Below are 17,984 nucleotides of genomic sequence, written 5' to 3'. Positions count from 1 at the left end.
GAGTGCTTTCACCTTTTGCAAACCCTGTTGAGTCCAGGATATACCACGTGTTACTGCCGCCTATCTCTGTTTTATTGCTCTCCTGCAGTTTTGGTCTCAACGTCAAAGAGGTGAAGCATAATTTAAATGAATGAACGGACAGCTGACTTTGACTTCCTGATATGCGTCTGCATCAAGGCCCTTATGAATGAGCAGTTGTTAGTGATGGACTCATTAAGTACTACGAATCGCAGTTGTTACTAGGGCATGCAGGGCTTGTCCTAAAGGTTTTGAAACAGTTGTTCAAAGCTGATCTAGTTTCTTTGTTGTTCTAATCAGGCACTGTACATGTATAGATCAAATTGCCTACTATCTGTATGACACTGAGCTTTAGCTACCCTTCTGGAAACCCAGAAGCCTGATTCACCCACGACTCAGCCTCTAAAACTTGAGCAGTGGCTGATGGATTTGGGAGATCTGTGAATTACCATCAGGCACTGTAGCAGTAGTTGTATTGCAGAGGTTGATCATTGCAGGCTGGTCGAGGGATACACACTTCAAATATTCCAAACAGTCACTACTTATTGGTCAGCAGCCTTGCAAGACGCTGTGCAACAGCACTTACCTTGTTGATCTCTGCCTAATGCTCCTTCTCTTTCTCTATTGTGTATTTATTTCCTAAGCCTACTATTAGTGCAGCATTCCCAGTGCTTATATTCCCTAGTTATCTACTCATACACCTTTGCACCCCTTCTTCGTGCTCCAGATGACTTTGACATAAAAACATTTACAGTCTATAGGAGCTGCACTACAGTCGTAATAAACTCCTTTTGAAGCGCCCAGCTAAACTGCACTGGTTAGCACTTCACGTGCTGTTCAACGAGGGATGAATGTCTACCAGAATTTAGGTTTGATTACAAAGCCTAAGCTTCAGGTTTGCAAAATCTTATCAGCTGTTGGGATTCAAAAGGCATGAAGCAGTTGTACTCTATTTTTATTTTTCTTAAATAGAAATACCAATGCCACCTTAAAACACTTTATAACGTTGTGTTTTGTACCAGTAAAAATGTGAAGTTTAAAATGTGCCCTTGAATCCTGACCTACACGTGGGATTCCTCTACCTTTTTGCCATACTTCTAAGAGGATGTTGTTTTTAGGATTATGCGCGGAAGTTTTGGTAAGCTAATAAATGAATGTGGACAAAAGACTTTAGAATCATGATGGTCTCCTCAGGAATATGTAGTTTGGACTATTTCAATGTTATACATACAGCCTGTCTGCAAAACCCGATGTTCTGATAGTAAGTGCTCAGATTAATAAGTAGGGGTAACTTCCAGGATATTTGTGTAGAGATGCTGGTTATGGAAAGAAAGAAGCTATGAAATGACAAATAAGAGCGTACAGTTCAATTTGAGGTGGCTCTGTCCTCAGAGATGAGACAGAAATGTGTAAACAGAATCACGGTTACATTTCTGTTTTAACTTCCAGTGGTTTTTATTTGAGCCTGTTAAGCCTGCCTATTATGATGGTCTTTTGTCTGTATTGGCACCATTGTTCGTATTTGTTTGGGTAGTTGAACTGAGCTGCAGTTCAATTAAATTTCCTCTTAATTCCAGATTTGGTTATGTGAAGGTGATTTTTCCAACAGCTGTGATTTGGTTTCCTCAACTCTGCATAGTTTTGATTTTGCAGTTATTTACCGGTCAGAACTCAGAGCCACAGGGGCTATAGTGTCTTATTGCCGTGACTAATGAGCTTGAAATTAAGATATGAAAAAACTTCAGAGGAAGGTATGGCCAGGAGCAGCTTTGTTTTGCTAGCTGAGGTGAAGGATTTAAATAGCTTTTGTTTCAAAATGCTAAAAGAAAAAATTCTGAATCTCCTTTATCATTATAGAGTGAGATACTATGTACCTGCGATACGCTTTTTCTAAATATTATGGCTTTAATTTTCTGCTTTGCTCTGAATTTTTATGTATGGCGTGTATGCGTGATGTTCAGCTTGCTGCAATCCTGCCAAAAGGCCTAAGTTACGTGAGAGTGTTTTGCTTCTATTTTCAGCTGTTGTGGTTAGAGGTACCTTAATTAACATACTGGATGCTCAGACTGAAGTGCAAGCATAGCCTGTAAGGAAGAGGCAAGTACTGTATGTAAATCTGGCATGCTTTAAAATATTTCCCAAAATTACTGTGTAGAAGATAGCTTGTTAGAAGTGGACTAACTCCTAGTTCTTTTGACCAAAAATAAAATAATTTTTTAATTTTGGTTTTTGACAGAACTCTCTCTGAAAATGGCAGAAGCTCATCAAGCGGTAGCTTTTCAATTTACAGTAACTCCGGATGGAATTGACCTGCGAATGAGCCATGAGGCTCTCAGACAAATTTACCTATCTGGTGTCCATTCATGGAAGAAAAAGTTCATCAGATTCAAGGTATTTTGCATTTGTCAAGACCACCAAACTTGGGGATTATTTGTTGTTTTATAGGTTTATTGAAGTTTTGGTTAGACCAAACTTTATTTGCCATAAATGCAGAAAAATTAAGTTCCTGATCGCGAAGACTTGTGTGGGTTTTAGTTAAGACAAGGGGTAGCGAGGAAGATGGCGCTGGGTAATGCTGTAAAGACTAAAAGGGTACATTTTTTTGATTTATTCTGTGGAAGCAAGATGATCAGATGTAGAAATTAACAACAGCGTTAATTTACTTCATTCTCTTCGTAATGCATCATGTACTTATGTTTTAGCATAAGTCAGAACTAGTTGTGGTTTTTAGTGTTATGTCACTTAGAGGTACAAGTCTGCGCTCTTGACTTTATGTATTCTTTGCCAAAATTAAATTTTCAAATTAAGGAGAATGTTTGCTCTTTTCAAAAAATTACCTGAACATCTATCTTGTACAAGTTGTGCTAAGTAGTAATGTTTCTGATGATATATTTGATATAGATTGTTGTGAAATTATTGGTTTGTTCAGGTGGTAAGTATCTATTTTGATTCTGATTTTCGGTGTCTTGTTCAGTAGAATATTTTTGCCAGGTATTCGTTTAGAGAGGCCTAACTCAGTGTAAGCAGGAATTATTGAAGCGTCATTCGAAAGTTGCCTGCTGATTTCAGTATTTTTAGTAAGACTTGCAGCAGGGTCGGTTTTATCTACAAAAGAACTTGAAAGTTCCTTTAAATCTTGATACCGTTGTGATGATTTTCTATAGCCAAACTTAAGTAAATCCATTGCCTACTCCTGAGTTAAGCATACATAAGAAAATGTTGGATAATCTTCTTGTATAAAACTAAATGACTTAAATGTGTTGATTTTTGTTTCTTTCCATGGTAATATGAAGTCAACCGCTTTGGTATGAAAAAAATTATGTGAAGGCTTTTCTTTCCAGAATGGAATTATCACTGGCGTCTATCCTGCTAGCCCGTCTAGCTGGCTTATTGTAGTTGTGGGTGTGATGTCAACAATGTATGCCAAAATTGATCCTTCTTTAGGAATAATAGCTAAAATCAACCGAACACTTGATACAACGTAAGTAGACTGAAAAGTTACTGTTCCTCTAAAGGAAAGCAGTTTTATTTGTAGCTACTTTTAAAGCTAATCCTCTTAACGTGTGTCAGTTTTTGAACAGTATGTTTGTGACAGAGTAAGCCTAATAAGCAGATGTAGGAGAGTATGAAATAGGTAGCCTGTTATACCCGTATTACTACATTGTTTTCTGAGTATTGGGGAAGCACATTTGGCAGCTTCGGTGGCCTTTCATCTTGCTGCACGAGAGGCTGTTTGGAAAGGAGATTATGAAAAAGGGCTAAACGGGCATGAAGCTTCTGTAATGCCTGCCTGTAGTACCAATAGGCTTAGGTTCGCAATATTAGATTCTCTTTAGAACTTGAACTGACATTAACTTGTACATGTTGGCTTTGTTTTTTTTAAATAGTGGCTATATGTCAAACCAAACACAGAACATCGTGAGTGGAATACTTTTTGGCACAGGGCTTTGGGTTGCCCTTATTGTCACAATGCGCTACTCTCTAAAAATGCTGCTTTCCTATCATGGTTGGATGTTCGTTGAACATGGCAAAGTTTCTGCAGGCACCAAGTTTTGGATGGTAAGCATGTATTGTCTTCCTGTTTCGTCTTAATTTCTACCTGATCTGTATTCAAAGCTCTAAAAGAGAAAATTCTGTAGGTTTTTTTCCTTGCTTCTGTTTTCTGTGTCATGGAACAGGAGGCTTTTAGGTAGATAATTCTGCTAATTACTGTCATCCTTCTGATGCTATAATTAAACTATTCAGGATGGCCTTGTAGAAGGAAGAGTAAACGCTTCAAGAATAACTTTTGAATTTGTGAATGCCATGGGACTGTGTGACTCAAACACCTGCTTTTTCTCTATATGCAAGTGATGCTGCAGCCGGAAAGTGCTACCCTAATTCTTTGTTGAAATGTTAGGATTCCTGGTCATCCGTTCTAAAATTAATCTTATGCTTAAAGAAAATAACATCGAATGTCTTTTCAATTGATTAGTGGTATGCCTCCAAAATGAGTTGGAGAAAAATTCTAAGGTAAGTAGCTTGTTAGGCAGTTTTCGCATAAGGGTAAGATGACAACGATCTGGCTCCTGTTGATTATTGTGGTGCTTTGGAGAAAAGGATCCTTAAAGGATGTGATAGGTATAAAGTGAGGAAATGTACATACAGATGCTCCAAGAGAGGAACTGGATCTCTGTTACTTGGACTCAGATGTTTCAACTCGCTTTTGCCAGTATTGTTGTAGAAATAACTTAAGTGCCCTGCTATGATAAAATTAGCCTCTGCAGCCTCCAAAATTAACTGACGTGTGTTAGACTAACAACATGTCATGATTTATTATGAAATATGTTCAAGATCAGGTATCCAGACTGGTACGCTAAAATAGAATTAATGTTCATCTGTTACAAATTAAATTTCTGATTAATAGTTTCTCCTGGAAGCGGTATCAGGAGCCTCATGACTCAAATTTGTACAGTACAGGCTCTGAATGGTAAGGCTTTCTGTCAGTTGCTTGAAGCTGTAGCTGTCTGGGTTTTCAGCATGTCCTACCAGATAGATGTTTTAAAGCTGTTAATGCTGCCTTATCAATCTTAAACAATATGAACTGTAATGCTACTTATCATGCTTTGTTGTGTATTGTATTTACAATTTTTTGCCTATAATATATATTGCATATGTATTTTGTTGTGCATTATATTTTGTTGTGTATTGTATATGTTTCAAAATACAGAACACTATAAAAGTGTATGCCCAACAGCGTCTCATCTATACTTAATATGAAGCCCTGTTTTAATACCTTATTCTTTCTTTAGCTAATCCCAAAAAAAGAGAATTAATACCTTATTCTTTCTTTAGCTAATCCTAAAAAAAAGAGAGGACTGGTTTCCCTAGTAAAACAGTACCAACTACCTTAGCTGTCTAGATTTTTATTGTCCCTTAATATTCTCATCTATACTTAATATGAAGCTCTGTTTTAATACCTTATTCTTTCTTTAGCTAATCCTAAAAAAAAGAGAGGACTGGTTTCCCTAGTAAAACAGTACCAACTACCTTAGCTTTCTAGATTTTTATTATCCCTTAATATCGTGTAATTTTCTGGAGGGGTTTTCCTGGGGTTTGTTTGTTTTTCTTAGGTGTTTTTTTTTCATGCTGATTAACAGCATGAAAAAAAAGCTATTGTCTTCTGTTCGAACAGTCATGCAAATCAAAAACCTGAGCTCTGATTTCAGGCACAGTACAAAGTGATTTTTCAGGCTGGTTGGAAGTCTGGTGGCACTTTTAATGAACATATTTCATCTTCTAAAGTCAAATTTCCTGTACCAGGATTAGGGGAAAATTCCAAGTACTAGTTGCCATTTTAAAAAAAAATAATAGTAATCTGTGAACAGGTGTAACACATGCTAGAATGAGACTATTGGCTGTGTCTGCGTATTAAATCGGATGTAATTAAGTATGTGTGCCTGTCAGATCACTTTAATGGTCTCAAACTCTTATAAATTCTCTACTACAAGTTTGATTAAGAGAGAAATACTGTGAAATGTGTTTGCTGGTTTTGGCAGTTGAGCAGGTACTCCCTATTTGAAGATAATTTCAGCCTTTCCTGACTTAATAATTCTGGAATAAAATTGTCTTCAAGTATGGAATGAGGGGTTTTTTATGGAAAGCTGAGCTTTTTTTTTTCTCTCACCTGGCTTCAAATTTATCTTGTCATGAAGCACAACTAGATTCCTTTGGGCTGATGACTGTGGTGCATCCATGTACATCTGACAACTCGCTGACACAGATCTGTTTGCAGGGAGGTCTTTGTTGCTGGTAATACTCTGCAATTTGTAATGATTTTGTGCTGCCTAAAACAACTTCCTCTAGCTGTGCTGACCAAGGAAATGGGGAGGGGGGGAAACCTCTACATTTTCATAAGTAGTTTTGTTAGTTGAGGGGCGGAGATAGAAGGGAGAAGTTCTATAGGAATTTAGTAGTGAAATGACAGCCTCTGTTTTCTGCTGTCTTTAGTCTATTGGCCTATATACAATATATGGTATAGTATATTGGACCAATACTGGATTTTGACAGTAAAGATTCCACTGGATTGCTGATGTAATATTTGACGTTACTTTCATGCTGAAATAGGGCGATAATGTCAAAATCCTTTCTTGGTAGCCTAGAATTTACATGGTCCAGACTTTCAGCCTGGTGCATGTCACCGCTGAGTAGTAGTTATAGACAGAAATGCTGCTTCTGTCTTCAGTCTTCCATGGAGAACGGGAGATGCTGTAATCTCTGAAGCTAAGATGGGAACTGTCATCTCTGGCTTTTTTGTTTTGTTGTTGTTTTTTTTTCCTAACACAAGCACTGAGTATAACACTGGCATGCTTGCACGATTTGGTATGTTCAAATGATGCAGTAGACTACCTGAGATAGACTCATGCTTGAAGAAACTCCCTGTAACATCAATAATAGTATTGATGTTGAGCTATAACTTTGGAAAATATTAAACCATGATTCCAAAGCATAATTATTATTTTGGAAGCTGGCTATAGTTATCTAAGATTCTTAGCTGAGTGATGGGCTTGGTAGTGATTCCTGTTTTGAAGCACAATGTAGATATTTTTGTAGTATCTACTATGCAGTAAAAGGTCAACTGGTAGACTTGCTTTTTCTGATCTTTACAGAGGGAAATGTATGAAGAGCTGTTAAGTAACTCTATCTTTATTTTCTGTTGAGATCAAGGTGTGCCGTTCATAAACAACAATATTGCCGAATGACCAGAAGATTGTCTGAGAATAACTATGACATCTTTCTCTTCCACTGATAGGTTGTGTAACCTCTAGGAAGTTAGTTTATGTCAGTACCTTTTTTTTAATTTGTGAAACAGTGATAAATATGATAGTTTGCTAAATTTAGTACAGTATAATTCACCAGTAAAAAGAACTATGAGTTACCTTACACTTTATTATTCTGTCATTTTTCTTTTGTGGAACTTAATAATTTGAGGTGTGTATTTTGGTTTTGTTTTTCTTCAGGCACTTGTAAAACTCTTCTCAGGACGTAAACCCATGTTATACAGTTTCCAGACATCTTTACCACGATTGCCAGTTCCAGCTGTCAAAGACACAGTCAATAGGGTGTGTACATTCATTAAATCGTTTCCTTCAGTAACATTGAATCCATATGTAGATGCCCTTGTGTGTTTGTTTTTTTTTCTGTGTCTTACAAAAGTATTGCATGGTGGTGTTAATATGGTGTAATGGATTAAAAATTCTGCATAGAAATTAGAATAAAGACTACGACAAACCACTGAAACTGGTGACAATTTGAAGCTGGCATAATTCATATTGGATGATGTGATGTCTGTTATGTAAGACTACGCAACGAAGTGTGACTTCCAGGGCTTTTGGGATATATCGGTTTTGTTATCTTCCACAGTTTTTATGACACAAAACCTTATAGCAATGTGTGTAAGTAGGGACAGTATGTCACAGAAACTGAAGGTTTGATTTTTAGAGATGAAAAAAATACCTCTGCCTGATACTGAAGTAGTATGTCTTCCCTTTTTGAGTGGAAAATGTATCTTCAGAAAAGTAACCTCTTCCACTTGTGATTTGCTGACAAATGTCTGGAAAAAGTTCTCATTTTTGTAGCATACAGGCTAGGGGTTGACCTGCTGGAGGGCAGCCCAGCGGAAAAGGACCTGGGAGTACTGGTAGACACCAAGTTGACCATGAGCCTGCAACGTGCCCTCGTGGCCAAGAAGGCCCATGGTATCTTGGGGTTCATGAGGAAGAGTATAGTCAGCAGGTCACGAGGGAGGTTCTCCTCCCTCCCTACTCTGCTGTGATGAGGCCACATCTGGAGTGCTGTGTCCAGTTCTGGGCTCCCCAGTTCAAGAAAGACAAGGAGCTACTGGAGAGAGTGCAGCAGAGGGCAATGGAGACAATGAGCGTCTCCCTTATGAGGAAAGGCTGAGGGAACTGGATCTCTTCAGCCTGGAGAAGAGCAGACTGAGAGGGAATCTCATCAATGCTTACAAATACCTTAAGGGCGGGTGTCAAGAGGATGAGGCCAGACTCCTTTCAGTGGTGCCCACCGACAGGTTAAGGGGCAACGGGCACAAACTGAAACTCAGAAGTTCCATCTGAATATGAGGAAGAACTTCTCACTTTGAGGATGACAGAGCACTGGAACAAGCTGCACAGAGAGGTTGTGGAGTCTCCTTCACTGGAGATATTCAAAACCCACCTGGATGAGATCCTGTGCAACTTGCTGTAGGTGACCCTGCTCCCTGCTTTGACAGGGGGGTTGGACTGGATGATCTCCAGAGGTCCCTTCCCACCCAGGCCATTCTGTGATTCTGTTTACAGGCAGATGTTTAAAAGAGTGTATACTCTTATTTCAAAAACATAGTATTTGCAGGCTTATGAATTGAGTCTACTGTTCAAATGATTTGTGTAGGAATGGCAAGAAGCTACGAATTAGTTGCTATACTGATTCTGGTTCTTTTCCTGTGTTCTAGTATCTGGAATCAGTTCGGCCACTTATGGATGATGAAGAGTTCAGAAGAATGGAGGGTCTTGCCAAAGATTTTGCATTTAATTTGGGACCAAGGCTTCAGTGGTATTTGAAGCTAAAATCCTGGTGGGCCACAAACTATGTGAGTAGATAAATAGGAGGCTGAGTCGTTCAAATGACATAATTTGTTCCTTGTTGCCTTTTTTTGCTTAACTTTCATTCTTTCTTAAATGTAAAAGAAGGTAATTGAAAACTGCCTAATATTTTTGTAAGGTGCATGGGAGACCACCTGATTTGCACAGAAATAATTTATGTCATTTGGTAAACAAATAGTGTGGTGAATAGAACTTAGAATGAATCCTTGTTTTGTGTGTGTTATTCTGGAGCAGGTGATTTAGCTTTTGCTGTTATGATTGCTTTTAAGGTCTGTTTATTTGCTTGTTAAGCTTGGTAATTCAACAATGGGCCTGACTACCCAGGTAATTTAGAATCATTTAGGACAAGTTTTTTATATAGAGCAGCTAAAGCATATGGAAGAGAAATAAAGAATTGTAACAATAAGGTTTCTTTTTTACCAAAATGAAAACCCAAAGCCTAATATCACAGTGAGAACTGTAACGTAATTCCTTCCTGCTATACTATCTAACATCGAGCTGTACCCAATAGCCTAGGCTGACCTGGCAAAGGCTACAAAACATTGAGGAGATCTGATATATTTTAAATATTATCTGAAGGTGATGACTTCTTCAGAAGCTTATCAGAGAGCTACAGCTGAATTTAATTTAATTCTCTCTCTTTTTAGCTGTTTTCCCTAAAATTTAACACAAATTAGGGGGAGGTGGTTTGTCCTTTTTAAGTAGGGTGGTAAACCAGCAGTTTCCTTCCTGCTTCTGTATGGAATGTTGTGTTGTGGAGTCATTAACATGGAAGACAGAAACTGTGGAAATTATGAGATTTTACTGCTTTTGTTTTCCTTCCTGCTACAGGTTAGTGACTGGTGGGAAGAATATATCTACCTTAGAGGACGTGGACCGATTATGGTTAATAGTAACTATTTTGCAATGGTAAGTAAATACTATAAATGCCTTATATGTCAAAGAAGCACTGTAAAATTTCTCGCAGGTGTCTTATTTCGTGATATCTTTCTGTTTACAAATCCATTGCCACTGAGTTTGTGATCTTTTTTTTTTTCCCTTTCTTCCAGTATAACTTGCAGCCAATGTCTTCAAGTACAGTACTATCTTAATAATAAACTTGGCACATCTGCCACTTAGGCAAACTCGTGCAGTAATGACTTACACAGTTTTATGCTTACTGCGACAAGCAATCTTTCAAAAGTTCCATGTAAAACTTCATGGGTAATTCAATAAGGTGTTTGCTCGTATTCACGGATGTCTGTATGGGAAGTTAAATAGTAAAGGACTCTAAAATTAAAAGCAAAAAGAGGAAATACAGTAGTCTTGGATTCAAGTTTTAAGTAGCACTGTTTTTTCCACTGGGATGATTAACAGCTATCGTGTATGTTTTAGGACTGATGCTGTTTAAGGAGATTGACTGTTGAAATTTTAAGTTTCAAGCCATCAACTCACTGCACTAGTGTGCTTCATATGTTTTAAAGCCTTTTGTATATTGACCGGAATAAACTTTAAGAACGTGGATGAGAAGTACTATCAGTTGTGGGTTTGTTGTTTGTTTTTTTTTAAATGTCATCTGGTAATCATTAACTCATAATTCTTATGTACTTTACAGGACTTCCTTTATTTATCACCCACAACCCTGCAGGCAGCTAGAGCTGGTAATGTTATCCATGCCATCCTGCTCTATCGGAAAAAACTGGACAGACAAGAAATCAAACCAGTATGTATATCAGTTTAAGTGGCTTTTGATCTTTTTTCCAACACAGTCTGTAAGAAGTTGATCAGTTTTCAGAATGGGAGAGGAGAGGAATGTCTTATTGTCAAAACTACATGCAAGATGTAACTAAAGATGTTTGGGACCACAAATTGGTTAGCACTTGAATTGCACATAGGAGAAACTACCAACTATCAAAAATACAGGATTCTGTCATGCCAACTAATTGCGGTATTTGCAATTAATGTATGTATTTGCCCCAAAGACAAATAGAGGCTTATAGTTGTGTATGTTAAATATTCCATATAACAGATGTTACTGGTATGTGCTAAGCATGTAATGGTACTTCAGAGCCACTGAACTCTGAAAAGTCTGTGGTATCATGTAGTATAAGCACAAGGGGTGGTTGGGACAGAAGTCTGGATGTTGCAACCAAGAGTGAGCCAGTGGCAGCCTAAGTATAGATGATGAGAAAATCCTGTGTTGCACTAATTTCCAGGTAGCAAAGACAGGCAAGGTGTGTTCTGTTCTGTCCAGTGGCTGTGCGTTGTAGTGAACACATATTGTAGAAACAAGTAGTTTTGTTGAAGGTCATGGCAAGGATGTGACTAGTTGTATGTAACTACAAATCTGCGAAATGCGAACTTCTGTTCCTACACAGCCAGAAATAACTTTACAAGAAGAAATTAAGCGGTAATGCATGCTGCATGTGTAAGTTTTGCATCCAGGCTGACCTTTGAGAGCTCTTTGGATTTTAGATGCTAGCTAGCTTCAGTCATCCCTCCTGATGGGTGAGCTTTTGGTAGGAGGGAAAAAAATACAGCTACTGGAATGATTTAGGAGGATTACATCTTCCACATGTAGCTCAAGGAAAGTCAATGAACAAGGCGGGGAAAAAAACCCTGAGTTCCTGTATTACAAATCTTACTGTTCTACAGCCTGTCTTTAAACAGATCCTGTTTCTCTTTTCCTTTTTAATTTGCTAATTGTATATGCAAAATTACATTTTAATATACATTTGTGGCGCAGATTCTTCTGATGGGATCTACTGTTCCACTCTGCTCAGCTCAGTGGGAACGGATGTTTAATACCTCCCGTATCCCAGGAGAGGAATCAGGTAAGCAGGGCCAGCCAGGGAGAATAAACATCTTAATGGAATTCAGTTTTTGGGGTATTTTCTGCTAAAATTCTGTTTTTTCCCAGGTAAGAATCTGACAGACACAAAGGCACACCAGTACTGTGTCCTGATACTCAGGAAGTAATGAATTGCTATAGAGTGCATAGATGTTTTTCCTTTTTAGGGTGATTTTGAAACTTCTTCAGTGTTTTTTGTCTCTTCCTTTACTTAAATTAAAAACTAACTTTGAGAAACTGTTGTCTGCCTTTACTCTTCTCCATTCTACTCTTTCGGGATCCTTTGATATCCATGTTTTTATCTTTGTAGAAGTTGTGTTCTCTTGTCTCAACCATTTTAAAGTCTTCTGCTTGCTCGACTTTCCTTTTTTCCTTTCACCTTATGATTCATGACAACATCCCAATACATTCTTCTCAATATGACCATAGGTTCAACACTAGTTGTTTACCTGGTTTAGCAGCAGGTACAGTCTTAGTCCTGTCAAGGTTTTCAACGCCGCTGTTACTTTGACTTTTTGTATGCACTGTAAGACATCAGCCAAGTGAAATCACCTGTAATAAGGACTGCATCCAAAACTTTCTCTGTCACACATTAAGAAAATATGTAGTATGGGTTTTGTTAGTTCCTTCCCTGCCCTACCTCTCAGCAGTGGTCTGATTATCTGAAGCTATGTGTAACTAAATTTTCGTATTTTAATATTGAATAGAGGGACGTAACTTTTGACTTACAGCAGGGTCATTTTCACCTGAGTCTGTTCTTGCAACTTGTGCGTATTGTGGGAGACTAAGGATATGTTTACATGATCACAAGCAATCATGTTAGCTCAGTCAAAAAAAAAAAAAAAAAAAAAAATTATAAGTGACAGTTCGTATCTAGTTTCTCACTGGTGAGAAATACGCTCTCATTGCGTGCATTCATTAACGTTGCCTATAGACATAAAAGCATTTCGCTTTTGTCAGTGGCAAACCTTTGATAAATTGTTGTAGTATCTCAATATAAAAATACCATATTTTTTGATGGTCAATACATCCAAGATCTTGATGCTGATTCTTCTCCATATAGTGTTATTTTTCTAAGGGTAATATATCCATAAAGGTTTATCATGAGTTTCTCTCCAGGGTAGTCTCCAAGATCTCTGTCAGCTTATCCTAAACTTTCTAGGCTCAAGCTGGTTTTTATGATCTTAATATTAAAGTGTTTTGGTTTTTTTTTTTTCCCTGAGTTTTGTCACTGTAAAAAGAGGCAGACTACATCTAGAAATACTAACATTTGTAGTCAAGGGGTGGAAGAAAACATTGCTATCCATTTTCTTGTTCTTTGAGAAGCAAACTAATAATTTCACAGCAGGTTTGAGTGGAGACTTCTGTTATTGTTGTGCTTTCTACAAAACCTTAAGCTAGATCTAGGTTTTTCTGGTCTGGTTATAAGCTGAAGAGCCTCTTAAAACTGAGTTCGTGTGTTTATCCAACACTGTGTCGTTGTGGCAGCATCAGAATGAACTACAGCATTTGGCAGAGTTATCCTGACAGTTGTGATTAGTGCAGAGGACAATCAGTAGGGATTTGGAATGCAAGGGGTTATTGGTTAGTCACCTCCACTGGGAATGTACGGATGTGCTGTCACTTGGAGATAGGGTATATTTAACTTTCTTTGAGATCTGTAACTCTCACTTATATTTCAACCTACCTTTAAGCATATTAGTCCCACTCAACTACAGAACAAAAACCAGAAAGAATTTCTAAACAGACACAGGGGTGTGCCCAGTGGAAGTCTGACATTTGCTGTGCTGTATGAAGTTGGATAAGGAGGGGAAGTGGCATTGGCTAGTGGATAAAGCAGTAGGTGCATGTGTCAGATGAGGATTTTACTCTCAGTTCTGCTGCTGGCCTTTGATAGATTGAGGAATTATTTCCCAGCTATGCCTCGGCTTCCTTTATCTGCAAAATGGAGAAAAACATATCCTTGATATGATTACTCCCTGATCACGACCTAGTACCCTAAGTAGACTAGCAAGTTTTAAAATCGTTATTAGACAACTGTAGCGTATGAGCTATTGTTATTTAGAATACTTCAAGTACTGAAACTGTTACTCTTGCCCCTTCCCTGTCCTCAATAAAATAAAAGATACGAACTATATGCATTTAGCTTTGGATTTGGTGTTCTCTTAGTGTGAAATTAGTTTTGCGCAAGTGTAAAGTGGCCCATTCTGACTGTAACACCTGATTAAAATACGTCCTGTGTATCTTAATGGTTCTCCTCAGTTTCTCCTGCTTAGTCTTTCAAATTAAAGTGCAGTCAGCATCATAAAATTACCTTATTTTCCTCCTAAGCACTTCAATTTCCTATTTCACCTTTTCAGTTTGTCATTGTTTCTGTTTTTCTAAAGGAAAAACAACTTGTCATTCTGTGTGGGTTAAGTGAGTTATAAAGACATTTTTTCCAGATTCTTATGAGTAGTTTGATTTCTTGCCCCCTCATTTCAATTATATTTAAAATATATTTTATGTATGTTGCAGTTCCTAAAGGAACAGCATATTTTTTTTTTTTAAAAAAAAAAAGGAAAAATGAAAAAAAAAATTCTGTGGCATGTCTTCGTGTTAATTGGTGGTAAAATTTTAATGAACATTATATTCTGTCACTTGAGCAGTTGTTTAATCTTCATGTCTTTTAACAAAACAGACCATGGAGCGAACCACTTCTTTTAAGCAGGAAAGAACCTTTATGTCTTTCCATTCCCACTTTTTTAATAGGAAACCCATGCAGCATCTTACATACATCTTCAGATGTATATGAATGACTTCTTGGACTAGCAAGAAAAAGGAAAGGATTGGTTTTGTATTACAACAAATCTGTACTCCAGGTGCATAAATCTCTACTTAGGCCCATAAGTAAGGTGTCTGAAAGGTAATTGCCAGGCCTCAACAACTGTTGTGAAGTCAGTTCACTCAAGAGGTTGTCTTTTTTTGTACGGACACATCATGTACGTGAGACAAATACTTTGAGGTGTCCTGACTCGGGTAGGGATTAGGGAAAAAGTTACCTCACTAGCTAATTGCTTTGCTGCTTCTTTTCCACCTCTGTCAGGATCCTCCTCAATTCACAACCCATGGTATGAATGTCCTTGACAGTTGGAGTGCTGCCTCTGCCAATCCTGGCGCTTTTATCACAGGCATCCTATCTTTGGCAGAAATGCAAAGTGGATAGCCAAATGTGTGATCAGCATAAAACTGCTTCTGATCGGTAGCTGGAACATACCTACCAAAATTTTATGGGTAGCTGGGAGCACACAAAGTATAGAACTCTTTCCTGGGACAATGTTTTGCAGATGTCTCAGAATCATGACTTTTTGGCTCAGCTCTTATTTTTGACATCATATTGCTTCACCATCTTGGTAATGGGTCTTTTCAGATTCATAGAAATATAGCAGTTCTTCGGGGCAGTGAAGGAATCAATTAACAGTTTTCATCAATTGAGGGCTTTTCCTGGCTGATGTAGAAACCTTCATCGGTGGTTTGATAAAATGCCTTCATGACTAAGTTCAGGCTTATCCCAGTTAAGCCATATAAACAACAAAGTGAGGAAAAAAATGTGGCCTAGGTTTCTGCTTCACTGACTTCCATAACACTACATTTTTTTGGCCATAGATGGAGTATTCGCTCTGCACCTGCCAGGATAAATATGAACAAAAGCTTAGGGTACTAAATTTGGGCCCTCTTAAGACTCCCCACAGATTGTACCGTGAGTTGTCTAGCACTTGAATGCAGATGATTTAAAAGTACCTTTCCTCAGACTCACCTAGTGTGTTCTTTTGCTGACTGCTTAATCAGGCTACTCTACTAGTGCTCGCTTTTCAGATACAGAAATACAGATTTAGTTGCTTAATATTGGCCTCCAGTGCGGAAGCTCGTGGTGCTATATATGCAAATAATTACCAAATCTGGGTATTTGACTGTTTCATGCAGGGATCTTTGTGCTAAATAACATGGGGGAGCGGTTTATTCCATGCTTTTTATTACTTTGTTAGAATACATAAGCTGTAGCTAACATCAAATGCCTACTGCATGCACCACCGGTTATTTAGTGCGTTAGAGTTTTGAGACTTCAGCTTTGTTCTCACATAAGTGATTACAATTCTAGATACTCTCCAGCATGTGAAAGACAGCAAACACATTGTTGTGTATCATAAGGGTCGTTACTTCAAAGTGTGGCTGTACCATGACGGTAGACTGTTGAAACCCCGAGAGATTGAACAGCAGATGCAAAGAATTCTTGATGATGATTCAGAGCCTCAGGCTGGTGAAGAGAAATTGGCAGCTCTTACTGCAGGAGATAGGTATGGTGGTTATTATTTTTTAAAATTAATTTTAATATTTAGAAATAGTTGCATAACATACTAATGGAATACTGGCTTTGGAATTTTAAAATAGTCTGCAATCGGTTGATTATACCTTGATCACTGATTTTGTATATTGCTAACATGTTACAGCTCTTCAGTCATTTGTAAGTACATGGAGTTAAAAGTAATGTTGCAGTGGCAACCCTGTATGTAGATTACCTGTGTTTAGCTGGAGAAGTTTCGTTTAATTGTGGTTATCATAAGAGCAGTAGTTGGAAGCTTTACAGTATTACGCATATTGAACTACTTCATTTTATATCTACTCTAGAGTTCACTGGCATTTTAAAGGATATCTTAAAAATTAAGATTGAGAATGTGAATTCAGTAACTGTTACTCCATATTTATAACTTGCACCTACAAAATAAAGCAGTATGTACTCAGTTGGTTCTGGGTGCAGGATCATTGAATTCAATTAAATTGTCACACACTTAGTTCAATCTATAGTTGTTTCTGGACAAGGGAGAGAAAGAGCTTTGGATTTTAGTATTTCTAACTAGGAGTCCTTCCTTTTTCTCACTGTCTGCTTTAAAACTGAAATATTTTTTCCACTGGGAAAACCACATAAATTTATAAATGAACGTGACACAACCATACAGAAATTACTTTGTGCAGGATTTCTTCAACTTCAGATCTGTTTCAGGCATTTACCATGGAACTTTTTGTTGACAATTGTCCAGACTCTTTGATTTATATGGCACAACAATGAGTATTAATGTCTGTTGACTGTTTTCATTATTATTACTATTTTCTTCTTCCATAGAATAGATATTTTCTTTTGTTCAGTTGTGAACATAGATGATCTATGCTATAAGTATTGCATGCTGCAGAAATGTTGAATTTCTGAAGATTAAGCTTTGCACATGTGTTGAATTGGTTCCTAGGCTTACATTGTATGTGTATTTTCGGAACTTTTCACTGCTGATATAGTTTAAATGCAATGAAAGTAGTTGCTTCAAATTTGATTAAAGTAGGAGGAATCTCTCATAGTGATCTTAAGGGTGATAAAACATTGACAAATTTGTGTAATCTGGCTATAAACCAAATTCTTTTTGCAGAGTACCATGGGCTAAAGCTCGACAGGCTTATTTTAGCCGTGGAAAGAACAAGCAGTCCTTAGATGCTGTCGAAAAAGCAGCATTTTTTGTGACATTGGATGACATCGAGCAAGGGTACAGGAAAGAAGATCCAGTGAGGTCACTGGATGCGTATGCAAAATCCTTAATACATGGCAGATGTTATGACAGGTACAGTATTGACTCTGTAACAAACACCTTCTCTTTTTTAGAATTTCACTAATTCAAGTGGCTAATATGAATTAGTGACTTATAAACTGATAAACTTCATAGAATCACAGAATGGTTTGGGTTGGAAGGACCCTTCAAAGATCATGTAGTCCACCACTCTTGCAGGGCAGGGACACTTTCCACCAGACCAGGTTGCTCAAAGCCCCATCCAGCCTGACTTTGAACACTTCCAAGGATGGGGCATCCATGACTTCTCTGGGCAACCTGTTCCAGTGCCTCACCACGAAAAATTTCTCCCTTACGACCTTCTCCCTTCTCCCTGCTCGACCTGCTGGCCACGCTGCATCTTATTCA

The 17,984-nt window shown here is 37.9% G+C and overlaps 1 protein-coding gene across 1 annotated transcript in view; it reads left to right on the top strand.

Annotated features, from left to right (window-relative positions):
• Nucleotides 1–2,251: 2,251 nt before the first annotated feature.
• The window catches only part of CPT1A (carnitine palmitoyltransferase 1A (liver)), a gene marked incomplete at its 3' end in the record, with an annotated part of 20,726 nt that continues 4,993 nt past the window's right edge, over nucleotides 2,252–17,984 (top strand). The window contains exons 1-10 of the mRNA XM_009703893.1: nucleotides 2,252–2,409; nucleotides 3,360–3,499; nucleotides 3,906–4,077; nucleotides 7,518–7,619; nucleotides 9,008–9,145; nucleotides 9,990–10,067; nucleotides 10,753–10,860; nucleotides 11,884–11,971; nucleotides 16,127–16,322; nucleotides 17,442–17,630. Coding sequence (XP_009702195.1) covers nucleotides 2,269–2,409; nucleotides 3,360–3,499; nucleotides 3,906–4,077; nucleotides 7,518–7,619; nucleotides 9,008–9,145; nucleotides 9,990–10,067; nucleotides 10,753–10,860; nucleotides 11,884–11,971; nucleotides 16,127–16,322; nucleotides 17,442–17,630 — 1,352 coding nt within the window. The remainder of the gene's footprint in view (nucleotides 2,410–3,359; nucleotides 3,500–3,905; nucleotides 4,078–7,517; nucleotides 7,620–9,007; nucleotides 9,146–9,989; nucleotides 10,068–10,752; nucleotides 10,861–11,883; nucleotides 11,972–16,126; nucleotides 16,323–17,441; nucleotides 17,631–17,984) is intronic.

The sequence above is a fragment of the Cariama cristata genome, unplaced genomic scaffold, assembly GCF_000690535.1.
Source record: "Cariama cristata isolate BGI_N322 unplaced genomic scaffold, ASM69053v1 scaffold12447, whole genome shotgun sequence".
In the NCBI taxonomy this organism is placed as follows: Eukaryota; Metazoa; Chordata; class Aves; order Cariamiformes; family Cariamidae; genus Cariama; species Cariama cristata.
The sequence above is the reverse complement of the archived record's forward strand: the minus strand, read 5'-3'. Positions and strand labels throughout refer to the sequence as shown.